Source organism: Hesperophylax consimilis, chromosome 16 (assembly GCF_061612785.1).
Source record: "Hesperophylax consimilis isolate HC1 chromosome 16, BYU_Hcon_1.0, whole genome shotgun sequence".
In the NCBI taxonomy this organism is placed as follows: domain Eukaryota; kingdom Metazoa; phylum Arthropoda; class Insecta; order Trichoptera; family Limnephilidae; genus Hesperophylax; species Hesperophylax consimilis.
This window is the reverse complement of record NC_142851.1, coordinates 25,236,024-25,251,422: the sequence shown is the minus strand read 5'-3', so window position 1 is coordinate 25,251,422 and position 15,399 is coordinate 25,236,024. Positions and strand designations below refer to the sequence as shown.

The following is a 15,399-nucleotide window of genomic DNA, read 5'->3' as shown; positions in this document are numbered from 1 at the left end:
AGTCACGGGCAAAGTCGCATCAATTTTTCGTTAGCGATAAAATGAAGTCATGAGAAATAAACATGGCAAATAAAAAGGCACATCAAATACTATAAATAAATTGATCCTTTTTTTACATTAACTCGACACTTCGGGGATGCCATGTCAAATTTGGGGATGTCATGTCATATTCGGGGATGTCATGTCATATTCGGGGATGCCATGTCATATTCGGGGATGTCATGTCATATTCGGGGATGTCATGTCATATTCGGGGATGCCATGTCATATTCGGGGATGCCATGTCATATTCGGTGATGCCATGTCATATTCGGGGATGCCATGTCATATTCGGGGATGCCATTTCATATTCGAGGATGCCATGTCATCTTCGGGGATGCCATGTCATATTCGGGGATGCCATGTCATATTCGGGGATGCCATGTCATATTCGGGGATGCCATGTCATATTCGGGGATGCCATGTTTATTCGGGGATGCCATGTCATATTCGGGGATGCCATGTCATATTCGGGGATGCCATGTCATATTCGGGGATGCCATGTCATATTCGGGGATGCCATGTCATATTCGGGGATGCCATTTCATATTCGGGGATGCCATGTCATCTTCGGGGATGCCATGTCATATTCGCTGTGTGGAGGGTCTTTCCGAGGAAAGAAAGGATCTAACTAATTTGGCATCATTTCGAACTGTTAAGCATAAGAATAAGCCCTTTTGAAAAAATAAAATATAATTAAAATTATAATACCAACCATGTAAAAGCCCTCTGGGCGTTAAATAAACAAATAAAAAAATAATAAATAAAAATTTTAAAAATTTATAATAATTGTTTATTGATTTCACAATAAGTTTAACAGTCAGTAATTTTGGGCCTGATTTTGGCGTGTCTACAGGGCCGGGCGCCGACTTGCCAAGACGCCAAGGAGCATAGGAGCCAATACCTAACACCTAACACAGCGCATGCCAAACACTATTTAATATATTTATAATTATTTTATATTATTCATACAACTAATCTCTAAATAGTATTAAATAAAGTCGCTATCCGAGTATATTTGTTTGTGCACTTAGTTCTTCTAAACTACGGAACGGAGTTTGATAGGGTTTTCACCACAGACATAGGAATTAACACTAGAAAGACCGGGTACTGCTCCATACCTATAAAGACCACAACGGTCATTTTGACCGCTGATAACATGCGAGTTTATTATTATTGTGATTGTGTAATATTTGGCATATATTAAAAAAGTAAAACAATAATTATGTATAGAAATGATTTACTTTAATCAATTAGGTGCACATTTAGTACAAACTGTTGTTTTTTTATAATTTCCGAGGCACTTTCCGCAAACAGATTTCTTACAATTATCACATGTGTCAGATGTTTTATTTTGTTTACATTTTTTATTAATTTGGCACTGTCGTCTTTTAGAAGTTTTATTTTCCGGTTCCCTTTTCTGTCAATTCTTCAGGAGCAAACACAAATGGACCAGCTCTGGTATTTGTATATGCTGACCTTAGTTCTCTACAAGCAGTAGGTATAGTAAAATTGTGACGAGATAATAATTTTTTTGCTACCTTTCTATAAATTATCCATGCATTTATAGCGGCTAGATCAAGTATGTTGTAGAAAACGTGCACAGGCCACCTTCTACTTCCAGCTCTTACGGAATTTTTTCGATGCATTTGGTCGATTATATCGAAACCATATTTTGTAGAATTGTAAAATTCAATCGTTTCGGGAATTTTCTTTGTTACGTCGACAAATTGAACATCTGGATGTACTGTACTCAATATCATAACATTTTTCTACGGTTTTCCTTGATAAACAGTTAGTATAGTACCTTTGTTAGCTTTCAAAATAAATGATTCATAACGTGGAGTACAAATGATTTTGCAAACTGCTGGTATTTCTCTCCTGGCCCTTTTCATCGTTCCGATAATAATTTGTTCAGCTCGTAATTTCTCTGCCAGCTTCATCGAAGTTAAAAAATTGTCAGTTGTGATGTTTCGTCCCTTTTTGAGATACGGTTGTAATAGTTTCATTATTATTACATATTCTGGTAATGAATTGAAATCTCAAAACTGAATATCTCCAATTTCCGGAAATTCTGTTACTCTTGCAGAAAAACATCCTCCAAGTTGTGTACATCTCTTCCACGGCTGCCTCTTGTTCTAACCCCTCGACCACGAAGATTTGAAATCGGATTTCTAGGAAAAGATGTCGATGTCATCTGAAGATCTTCATCTAATTCTGTAGCTTCTGATGAAGAAATATTGGGCTCCAAAACAAAAACGGTGTCATAAATTTCACTGGCACAACATTCTTCATCTGACTGATCCTCTGCAATGTTTTGAAGTCTTTCTAGTTCTTCCATTATATCCGACTCGGTAAGATTTCTACGAGCTCTTATATCGATATGATATTATGTTCCAAAGTTTCAGTAAAACTATAACAAAAATAATTAGAACACAATCTACAAAAATAAAACGAAATTTATGATGACTTGAAATACTTACGCACAGAATATGCGGTATAATACTAACAACTTGCACCCACAGTGCAGATCTAGTAAGAATTATACCGAAAGAAATAAAACGGGAAATTAGAAGTAACATGTATAAGTTGGAATGGGTATATTTAAACTTGGATAAAGAAGATCCTACACAAACTCAGCTTAAAATGGCCCTAACGGTCACATTGACCGCGGCGGTCTTTGTAGGTATAAATCATTATATTTCAATAAATAAATAAGGTACGTACATGATTTTTTTCACCCTGGTCGTTAAATCATAAATCATGAAAAGTAAAAAAAAATCAGATCATTACCATAAATATTAAACAAAATATCGTCATATTACATCGAGAAACGGTCAAAATGACCGCTTCGGTCTTTCTAGTGTTAATAGACGAGAAGATAATGGCGAGGGGTAAAATCAACTGTTGAAGAACGAAGGGAGTAAGGCTGACTGTGATTCGTCAATAAATCAATCTGACAGTAAATAGGCATCTCGCATTATAATATCACCATTTAGTTCTTAAAAGTAAAATCTGCTTTTGAATGAATAGACATTTCTACATGGGAGCGCAAATTACTCGCCACGTTATGAACTAATTTGCGAAGTCCAAATTCGGCAAAGTAAGGCAGCTTCTATTTTCAGAGTCGTAGTTAGTTTCAGAGTATTTAGTTAAGACACTTTTACAAATGTCTCATAATTTACTTACCCCAGTAAACAACGATGAGCACACTTGAGAATCGCTACATTGTGATGTGATAGTATATGTTTCTAAAACTGATCCATATAATACGGTGTGAATAAGCTTAAAATAAAGTAAAATAATGCTTACTTATGGAATGTAATACGACAATTGGGTTTATTCTCTTTTTCACATCTATTTTTACAAGTTTTCATATCACAAGTCAACATTTTGCCGTGTTATTTCGTAAAATGAACCGATGATGCCTCGACCATAGTTCGCACAAGAATGATGACGTCACGTTTTCAAATTTCACTTGAGGCCATATGCGAGCCCAGCCGGCTCAATGGAACCGGTATGGGGAGTGGGGATAATACGCTTTTAATCACTTAGGGCAGGTCTACTAATATTCATATGTCTATGGTTTTCACTATCATTTAGAGAATTTCTTCCGGAAGGTTTACATATATAATACATGCATATTATATTTAAAGAAATGAGAAACTTTTATAATCAAGTCGTAAAAATATGTTTTGGGCACTACATTGATAATGCTTGCTAAACCTTATGAGATACATGAAAATAATCTAGTACGGAATTGTATCTTAATAAGGCCTACAGAAAAGTCCACGATGGATAACCCCCACCAACGCCGGGTACACGTCAACTAGTTTTTAATAAAATGTAAATGAAATCTTAAGCTAGAGAGATCCCAGTAAGGATATCATTATAACTATTTGTTATTTAAAAAAAGAAGATAATAAAACACTTATTATTATAATCAATAACGATAGTTCTTCTCCTGTGACATGTACATAGAACAAATACAGCTTCAGGTTGTTTCGGAGAACTTGAACAATTCTTCAAATTTCAAAGTTAATTTTCAAGTTCTGTGAAAGATATTTTTAAGTTCTGTTTTATTTCAGTTCTGTCAAGCAACTAGCCTATAATGATATAATAACAGAATTTGAATAGGACTTTCACAGAACCCGTAAATTAACGTTGAAATTTGATGAATTGTTCAAATTCTCCGAAACAACCCGTCCTTAAAGATTGCAGTCCGTCCGTTGATGATAGGAAATAATTAAAACTGATAGTTTTATTATTTATATTATTTATATTATTTATATTATTTACTGATATATTTTGTCTAGAGCTCCAGAAAAGAGGTGGGTGCCAAACTCAACATTGGGACGCACTACAAACAAAAAATAGTTAAAAAAAACCCAAAAAAAATAATTAGTTCCCGGATAAATTTCGACAGAACGCGCGCGAATTTTTTTATTCCTGCCCGAAAACGAAGAAAAGATACAAAAAGAAAATGTTAAGAAACACTGCAAAAATATTGCTCAAATTTTTTCGATAAAAGTACAAAAGACCGCGGCAACTGCCTGGGAGATGTACAAACAATGAGCCTGAACAAATAGCAAGGTGCAGTCAAATGATTAAAGTCCAGAGTGCCGGAGGAAACACAAAGAAGCAATAGAATTTTTCTAAAAAGACCAGAACGAAACTGAATATGTTGTAGGTAAGGTAGCTACAATTTTCCGTGTAAACACAGCACGGGGTATGGTGTGGGTACTTCTATTCTATTATTTCATGCATTTCGGATTGCTTTCGTTCACCGTACCTAACCAGACTATCTATTTGTTGTTTGTTCACCGTACACAATACCTATTCAGACTGATATAATAATGTTATTTTACTAAAGAGAGAGTTTTCACCCACGCTGAAAGGATAGCAACAATGATGGAGCATGAACTTTAATTTACATAACGTTACAAAAGTCCAGACATTAATTTTTTCGATAGTATTTAGAGATTTATATACCTAGAGAAAAATAATGTTTTATATTTGAAGAGATCAATAAACTAGTATCGGTGCATATGCACTCTTGCTATATTTATAAGGAGCTGTACCGAATCACATCTGCCATGATGTGCTCACATAAAATATCACTCACATCTGCCCTGATGATGGACACTGTAACGTTGTCCGAAACGTTGGCTAAAGAAGGAGTTAGCGCAACACCGCATAACACCCCAAAAACAACTAGCAAAAATGTACCGAATTCATTGAACTTAACCCTAGATAACTAAACTGTTTTCATTGTTTCATTGTAACTACACTTTCGTAGTGGACTACGCAATAAAACACTATAAATAAATCGAATATATTTAATTAAGATAGGAACATGTTACATGGCACAAAGGTAAGATTTATAATGAACAAATTAAGTACAAATTAATATCAAAATATCAGTCTACACAGTGACCACACATGTCAACATTATGTGGACCACAAATAGCCTTTCTACATCTGGTGCAACGGTGTTTGGTCATCCTCCGGGCCTTGGATGGACACAGGTAGAAAATTTTAGGCACGTTTGACGTAGATGGAACTGGAGCTTCGATTGTAGAAGATTCGCCAACATTAACAATAAATATAAGAATATATGAATGTACATACCTAAAAAATAAAAATTGTTGTTATAACTAAACTTTCAGCGGACGACGATATGGTCATAGGGCACGTCCTAGTATGCGTGTGGCCGCAATCGCGTCACGTGCTGCACTGTTTACTCAAATTAGGAAGGTAATGAAAGAGTCAACGAGCGATTAGTTATCTAGGGTTAAGAAGCCAGTTTAGAACAATATGCTGATTTATAGAATTCAGTGGAAGACGACCGGCAGCTTTCCATCACCTGGAAGGAGGAATTTCCTAAGATTGCTGATGAAGCAATCAAGTTCAACAGAGGGCGAAGGAGTTTGGACTTAAAGCTAGGGACTAATTTTTTTGTTAGGATTGATTCATAGATGGCCAGTGAAATGGAGCATCCTTGTATGACTAAATGGGATTACACATTTTAAAATAATACATTGTAGAACAGCCAATTACATTTCCGTGAAAAGGGTATCTTCTTCTAATCAAATTTATATAAAAATGACTTGCCTTCCGCTGATCGAGCTGGGTGTTATGCAGCAGCGCGGGGGGCATGCTGGGGTACAGGGTCACCATGACGCCCATGTCTCGCAGCTCCACGATCCTGGCCGTGTAGATGGCGCCGAACTCCAACTGCGGCTCCCGCTCCTGGGCCAGCCACCCGGAGATCAGCACCTGCGCCTCATCCATGGCCTGCTGCGATGGCGCAAAAATGCTAAACGTCGTGTCGTCCACTTGTGACACCTGTGAAAAAAATGTGATACAGTCAAACCAGCATAAGTGTGAGAAAATGGTCCCCAATGAAATTATACTGAAACCCTCATAAGGTTTTTCCAAGAAACTGAAATAATTTTTTTTTAAACTTTTTATGTGGGATGTTGGGACCTTATAAATGATTTTCACTGTTTAACCCTTCTAATAAGTTTTACAGCCGAAAACAAACTACAACAATGTATCATATTAATAATAATAATAATATTTGGCCAATTTATATAGCGCCGTTTTCGTGAGAATTACCAAAAGGGCGCTGTACAAATATATTTTTTAAATAGTTAATACTAGAACTACTGACTTATCTCTAAGACTTATCTTTAGTGACTTACGACTAAGGCCTATAACTACTATCTTAATAACATAGGTATATATTTACGGTGACCGGATAAATCATCAAAATGATAATTCATCACATCTTTAAAAAGTTATATAAAGTCATGGAAAGTGATGAAACAAAAACTTAATTAACTGTGTTAAGTAGGTTAGGTTAGGTTAGGTTTAATTTTTTTTTTCATCGTTTTTAATGACTTTATATCACTTTTTAAAGGTGTGTTGAATGGTCACTGTGTTGAGTTACCATGGAACCATATTTACATATGTAGAAACTTACAACTAAAATTAACATTAACAATCTAATTTTACTAACGCCAGAAGAAAAGGAAGTTCTATTATATTAAGGTGTTTTTATAATTAGTTTTTATTGTTAGCTGGATATATATAATGAATGAATAAAATTAATCATCGATCTTGAACGCATTTAGATGATTCATCTGCCAACAATTAAACTGATTGACTTGTTATGTTTCTGCTGATATTGTTCACTGTCTATTGGTAGGCAAGTCAATAGCATTTTGACTTTATCATAAGTAGTTGAACGGAATAGCTAGAGAATGTATGTGTGTGAATCAACAATTACGGTATAAAAAGAGGAAAAAATGCAATATTTGGATAGAATGATGGATTTATGGAAATAAGTGTCGGAAAAGGTGAGTTTTTAGTTCGGATCTAAATTCTGTTGGGCTGGTGTTATACATCTCAATTCCATAGGAAGTTTATTCCAAGCCTTAGGGCCGGATACTCCGAATGCACGATCACCAAACTTAGTATTCGGATTTCGCTTAGGCTCTTTCAACCTTCCAATTGAAGATGATGTCGCTGATCAAAGAGTTGACTCATATCTTTAATATTTTCAGTTGCTATGTAATTCGGATTTTAAAATGCTGCCAATTCATGTTCTGGCTACACGAGTGTCTTCTGTTATTGTCGGCTCTGAATGGGTCCAATAAAATGGTAAACAGATAATTCAGAACAGTGAGTGACAAATCAGAACACACAGAAATTGAAAAGTTACATTATCTTTATCTTAATGTAAAAAAATTCAGCCTACATATGTTTGTGCTCACAAAACTCGAAAAGTAGTGGACCAATATCGCAGAATATTTCAATGTTTGTTGCAATTAGTTCTAGAAGTGCTTAGAGAGTGGTTTAAATGATAGAAGTAGTCAGAGACGCCCGAGGAATGCTTAACGTTATATCGTGTATTTCCTACTATTTGGGAAAACGCTTTTGTTAAACCTGTTTTTAATAAGGAGAATGAACGAAAATTTTAGGCCTATATCAAAAGTATGCGTTCTAAGTAAAATCAAGGAACAAAAAATTTATGACCAACTTTTTAGTTTGTGTAAAAACACAATTATCAACCCCCAACAACACAATTTTTTTCAATTTCAATTTTTGCAATTTCTATTGAATCGAACTCAGGGCAGTTCACCGAGTTTGTTCTTAATTCTATATAAAAAAAAAAACATGTTGATTCTATCTATACTGATTTTTCTAAGGCTTTCGACAAGGTGAATCATGATATACTCTTAAATAAACTCGAAAAAATTGGTATGAGTGGAAATGTCCTCAGATGGTTCTCATCTTTAAAAATACATTAAAAATAGAAGTCAAGCTGTTGCCCTAAAAGGTTACATGTCACAGTTAATATTCCCTCGGGGGTACCTCAAGGTTCCCATTTAGGGACCCTGCTCTTTACTTTGTATTTCAATGACATCAAAAATGTTATCGGTTATTCTGATTTTATTCTATACGCTGATGATATGAAAATATACAAATGCATAAGCTAAGTAGACGATTTTTAAAAATTACAAGAAGATATTAATAAAATTAATGATTAATTAATTAAAAAAAATCACAGAACCTGAAGTTTTACTTGACTCTAAATTGTTATTTAAAGATCAAGTTGAACACATCTTAGAAAAAGCCTACAAACAAATGTGGTTCATTCTACACATCACAAAACCATTCAATAAACCTTTTACACTTGAACTACTATATATGGGATATTAAAATCTCATCTCTTTTGTATATGTCACGGAATCCTCAATACCAAACTTATATTAACCGAATTGAAAATATTAAAAAAAAATACACACCTGTCCTAACGAATTGAAAATCATCAAAAATCATTGAAAATCATCATACTCTTTAAAAACGAAAAAAAAAATTGTACTGTTTCTATATAAAATCGTGAACTGCCTTATTGAAAATATTGCATTTCATTGCCCTGATCGTTACCAGATCGAAAACCTTATTTTACATACAATAATTCAAATCAAAATACTCTCAAAACTCTTTACTCGGACGTATTTGCAAAACTTGCAATTCCCTAAGAGATATTGATATTTTCCACTGTATCCCTAAAATTTTGAAAATCAAATTAGCCTTACAATGTACTTAAACCAAAACAATTCTTTTTTATTTATTTTTTCGGAATAACTTTATTGAGTAAAACCTCAAATTATAATATTTAAATATTGAAGACAATATTAGTGATTTCTAAAGATTATATATTATTATTTTTTTTTTTTTTTTTTTTTATTTATTATAAATTTTTAAAGATACAGGTATATGCAGTCCCACAAAGCTGTCACACATGACGGCTTGTCTGTAGGTTCTACAAATAATATATATAAAACATTTTTAATTTTTAATACATGTATGACACAAAATTATACAATAAACAATATCACAAAATAATATATATCAAAGTACCTACCTATATACAAATTATTTAGGCAGGTACGTTGAGATGTTCAGGAATACATCAATAATAAAGTTCAGAGATACATTGATTCATCGCTTATTAGCCAACGCTTAGTGTTTTTGGGGCAGGGTCTCTCATTATTCTGAGGTTTAAAATAATTATTAAATTTATTGAAAATCTCTGGTATTAAATATTTAAGCGTTCGGCTTCCATACTTATTTGTTACTCTTGGAATAATGAGGCCCTTATTTTCAGTGAATCTTGTTGTGTGATTATGCACCGGTTGCTTTTTATATTTGCTATCTCCCTCATTATCCATTATAATAATGTACCAAAGAAGACCCTTTATTGGAAGTAGGCCCTCAGAACCATACAGTAGTTTTAGATTACTTCTTTGTCTGTAGATATTCGGTGGTACAATTTTTTTTATTATAGCAATTTGTAAGTTTTGTATATATTTAATATAAATATTGCTTGAGTGCCCCCAAGTTCGTATGCCATATCTGAGTATGGATTCGACCATAGAAAAATAAATTATTTTAAGAGTACAATGAGGCAAAACAAATTTCAGTTTATAAAAATTACTTGCAAAAGATCGGAGCTGGTTACAGATTTTAGCCACTTGTTTATCCCATTTAAATTTATTGTCTACTATTAGTCCCAGATAAGTATATTCGTTAGTAAAGTCAATTGTTTCACAGTGGCAAATATTAAAGATTATCTTACAGATGTGACCGTTTCCTTTTCTGATTTTTCTGTTTCAGATTTTCGTTTAGAAATCACTAATATTGTCTTCAATATTTTAATTCTTTTTTATTTTTCATCTATTCTTTTCATAATTTTTTTTTACTTAAAACTCTAAATGTCTACTTTCGACCTAACCTGTAACCATAAAAAGATTATAAATGGAACTTAACTGTTTTATTTTATACTTAAGATCTTAAATGCAAAATTAATTCACGTGTATAACTGAATATTTCCTAAATATACACAAATAAAAAATATCTGCACCTGAATGAGATACGGAGTTCAATTAAAGTCGATGTAATGTAATTTTTTAACGGTAACACTGTAGTATACAGTAGTGTATCATACGTATCCAGACCTCCAGAATATTTCAAGAGAATTCATATTTACGCCAAAAAACACAAAAGCACTTCAACCCCGAAACCGCTTGATACCGTGTCGCCGACACATTTGGAAATCTTTACATCAAAATAACTCAATCAAATGATGTATTATATGTGATTAATCAAGATAATTACATAGCAATATAATAACAGAACCTGAAACACATCTGAGAATAATCATCCACCACCTCCCTCGGACACACCAACCCACGAAGTGACCACCGCTAGGAAAGCTACTCAGTATTTACGTAGGACCCCCTCCACTACTCCCCGGATGGAATTCCATGATGGCCGCCGTTTCCAACCAATCACAGCCCAGCATATCACCTTGACTCCCTTATCAAAAACTGATAACAGATTCAGATGTGATTAATTGTGATATCATCAGACTGGATTTACGGGAAAAGGATGCAAGATATAACTACGAAATAAATACCAACCTCAAGAAATGATTATATACTAATACAATAACATGAATAATTATATCTAACTATATTTGTTACTCTTTGGGAAATGTTCAAACCAAAGATATTTAACCTCAAACCCAATATGAAAATTTGTATAATTATTTATAAAATAAATAAACGGGACTGCGGGAGATGGTTTTGGTAGACTGAACTGACTTGGTGGAAGGTATCATATTAAAATATAACTTTCCTCTCAACAAGATAATTGCAGAGAGGAAAAATACCTAACCACTTTACTCCTCACGAAAGAGGATAGAACGCCTCCGAGAGGGTTCGATTTGAAAACGTTCTATAAATAGAGAACCGAATTCCATACAAAGTCAGTTCAACAACTACCTCTGAAAGAGAATCCTCTCTCCTGAAGAAACCATCTCCAAGTCTCCAAAAGTCTCAAGAAATATTTTCAAGTGTTTTATTCAGTAGTAAATTCAGTTTTTGCCAGTATTAAATTCCTTTCGTCAGTTCAGATCTGGAATAAATTCCTCTCTGATCGTGGCATTAAACTCCACCACAAAGGCTCTACAAACATCTACCAAGACTGAAAACGCCTAAAAAGTGTACCCAGCTACCTTCGTATCTACAGTAATTGTACGGACAGTATATTGTTTCGTACAAGTAGTGAACGGTGGAAGCAGTCGGAGACGACCGAGAAAGACATTAGCAATAGTGAAGCGTTACGTGGTCCACTAGTAAAAATATAAAGTCATGAAAGGTGAGCAGAGAAAAACTAAGTATACTGAGTTTATTAAGTTTACCGTTAGGTTTTAGGCCAGCTGTTCTTTATGGTTTACCAGGTTTATTAAGTTTTCTGTTAGGTTTTTAGGCCAGCTGTTTTTTTTTTAGAGTTTACCAGGTTTAAGTGAACTGTAAGGTTTTTAGGCCAGCTGTTTTTTTTATGGTTTACCAGGTTTATTAAGTTTTCTGTTAGGTTTTTAGGCCAGCTGTTTTTTTTATAGTTTACCAGGTTTAACTGAACTGTTAGGTTTTTAGGCCAGCTGTTTTTTTAAAGTTTGCCTGATCTATTTATTAAGTTTTCTGTTAAGTTTTTAGGACAGCTGTTTTTTTTAAAGTTTGCCGGGTCTATTAAGTTTTCTGTTAGGTTTTTAGGACAGCTGTTTTTTTATAGTTTACCTGGTATATTAAGTTTTCTGTTAGGTTTTTAAACGAGCTATTTTTTTTATAATACAAAGAACGAAAGTTCAAGCCGGTTAAATTTAACTTAATACTTTTACAGTATTACATTTAACACTGTTATTTGCTATGATTTTTGGTGGTATTATTTTCAGTAGATAATTATTATTTTTAGATTAACAGAAATTTTTGGAGTTCGTTGCTACAAATCTCCTCAACGCTAGTCGCCACTGGTAACACTCATACCTTCAGTACAATTTTGAACAATTGAGTCCTAATGTAGAAAAACAACATTATCAAAATAACTAGCTCCCGCATGCTCCTTTTCGATACACCTGTCAAATCAAATCAATTAGAAACTGATGGTTTATGCTGGCGGTGCTTGGAATATTTGTCATTATTTAAACTTTTTATGTGAAGCTTTGGCTAAAAAATGTATCGCAGTTTTGTCCAATAACATAAAAATGATCTTGATAAACTCAGCAGTGAAACTGACACTGAATAAACTGATTTTATGGAAAAACAATGTTAAAAGATCGCAAATTAATGTAGATTTATGGAAAAATTGTTTTTTTTTCTTTTACATTTATTGTACTCAAAACTTTCTATACAAGATGAATGTACCACCCCAGCCAGAAGCACTTCTGTCTGGATAAGACACACCAGGTATAATAAACAAAGGTACACCAGGGGGCACTGATTTGTTAGGACTTGGAACAAATGCTTTGATGATGGAAAGGAGGTTGGAGTTCACTCGACCGGTATACATGGCAATCTAAAAACCCATACAGGGTGTATCGGCACGTACCCGACAAACTTTAACCAGCTATACCTTAGCACATTTGGAGTAAAAAATGTTATGGGCACTTTGCTGTCTGGTAACATTTTTTTTTTAATAAAAAAATTATTATTCATATTTTCACCACATGTCACCAATGTTTTATCCTTTGTCAAAGTTTGAAAACCCATCTGGCAATATTTTGTTTGAGTTTCGTTGAATAATGTACGTACTTACCTACGTTGGCGCGCATTTACAATCACAACGAAATGGCACGGCACCATTCGTCTCATTTTCAACTATTATTATTTAGTGTGTACGAAAGAGCAAGGACACTTTTTGACACACTTGCTAATAACAGCTGTTGAAGCCGAGAAACAATTCCAATGACAGTGACGGAGTGTGGATTTTTGATTTTTTTGTTTTTAATTGAAAAAAAATGTTACCGGACAGCAAAGTGCCCATAACATTTTTTACTCCAAGTGTGCTAAGGAATACCTGGTTAAACTTTGTGGGGTACGTGCCGATACACCCTGTATATTGGAATTTAGAATGGGACGGAAAAAAGTAAATTGATTGAGCTTTTTTTTTTCTTATGTCTTCCTTCTTCTTGCATCTTTTTGGCTTCTTCATGGTTCTTCTTGACTCTGCTCGACTCTTCTCGCCCCTTCACAGTTCATCTAGGCTCTTCTTGGCTCTTCATGGTTCTTCTTGACTCTGCTCGACTCTTCTCGCCCCTTCACAGTTCATCTAGGCTCTTCTTGGCTCTTCATGGTTCTTCTTGACTCTGCTCGACTCTTCTCGCCCCTTCACAGTTCATCTAGGCTCTTCTTGGCTCTTCATGGTTCTTCTTGACTCTGCTCGACTCTTCTCGCCCCTTCACAGTTCATCTAGGCTCTTCTTGGCTCTTCATGGTTCTTTTTGACTCTTCTTGGCTTTTCTCGGATCGCCTTGACTTTCTTTGCATTCTCTCCCCCCCCTCTTGATTCTTCTTGTCTTTTCTTGTCTTTTCTTGACTTTTCTTCTTTGTTTTTCTTGCTTCTTCTATTTCAGCCGGGGGTTGAGAATACCAAACAATATAACAGATTGAATAAGATCAAAAGTAATTTAATGGAGTGTAGCAGATCATTAATGAGTTTTAATCAATAAAAAAACTGTATTTTGAACAACAATTACTGTATATTCTTGCGTCATCCTGCCCTCTCTTAGTCTTTCTTGGCTCTTCTGGTCTCTTTTTGCTTCTTCTTGGCTCCTTCATCCTTTTCCCGCTTATATTTTTTTCTTCCTCTTATTTCTTCTCCCCATAATCATTATGATAACACAAACTTGATGTCTTGTTGGAATTAAATTCTTTGTGTCTTATCGAATTCACTTGCAAACTTTAACATCATTTTCCCACAATTAGCACAAAGCAAAATCAAATGTCACAATCACATTGTAAAGCTTTTACTAAAACGAATCGTTTGACACATTTTCAAAGGCATTAAGCCAGAGGAGCCACAGTTAGATAAATAAATACGCGGACCATTCCAACGCACGTCTCATGTCAGAAAGACCCAAATAAAATAAACTAAAATAATAATGATAAATGTTTGTGGTTTTAATTTGTTATAGATCATTTTCTGTTGCATACATATGTACAATCAAATGATATTATTGACTTAAAGTAGGTAGTGTAGACAACAAACCTGAACTCCAGTTAGGACCAATAACTTCTTCATATTTCCACCACCAACTCCCATAAGTTTTGCCCTTTTGTGTGCCTCAACTTCTAGTTTTTCCACAACTGGCATATTGTCCTTTTTACCTTTCCTAAAACATAATCAATAATTAATTACATATGGTAATTTCCAAATCTTGAAATATTGTTTGCATTATCTCATTTAACTTCAGTGCCACTGTAACCACATGGATCAACCAAAAAAAACATTACTCTCAGCTATTCCGGGGAAACTGCTTACGGTTGATTATTCCAAGTGGCGGCTCGTGACTTTTGAGTGTGATAGAGTGCTTTGAAAAATATAGAGTTTGAAAAATATCGACATTATTGATGTTGTTTAGTCCAAAACGATTTTTTTTTCTAAAATTAGATTGTTTGTATAAAAATTTTTCAGAAAAATTCAGTTTAATCTTCATACAAAAAACCGAATTTTATAAAAAAAATAAAAAGACGTTTTCGGCTACAACAACAACAACAATGCCATTTTCTGTAATATTAGCATTCTAGTATGTACACCCAAAAGTCACAAGCCGCCACTGATTATACGCATACAATTTTACAAATATATGAATACATATATTTGTAAAATTAGTACAAAAAAAATATCATTATGCCAAAAACAATTAAGTTTTTACGAAAATAGAATCAGCTGGCAGAAGGCGAAAATTTTGCATCAGCACTCCAAGAGTTAATAGAATATTACAATA

The 15,399-nt window shown here is 34.1% G+C and overlaps 1 protein-coding gene across 1 annotated transcript in view; it reads right to left on the bottom strand.

The window, feature by feature from the left end:
* PNPase (polyribonucleotide nucleotidyltransferase 1) overlaps nucleotides 1-15,399 on the bottom strand; it is a 189,998-nt gene that overhangs the window by 157,382 nt on the left and 17,217 nt on the right. Inside the window, exons 11-12 of the mRNA XM_089640692.1 lie at nucleotides 14,661-14,784; nucleotides 6,154-6,387 (exon numbers count right to left, since the gene is read on the bottom strand). Coding sequence (XP_089496818.1) covers nucleotides 6,154-6,387; nucleotides 14,661-14,784 — 358 coding nt within the window. The remainder of the gene's footprint in view (nucleotides 1-6,153; nucleotides 6,388-14,660; nucleotides 14,785-15,399) is intronic.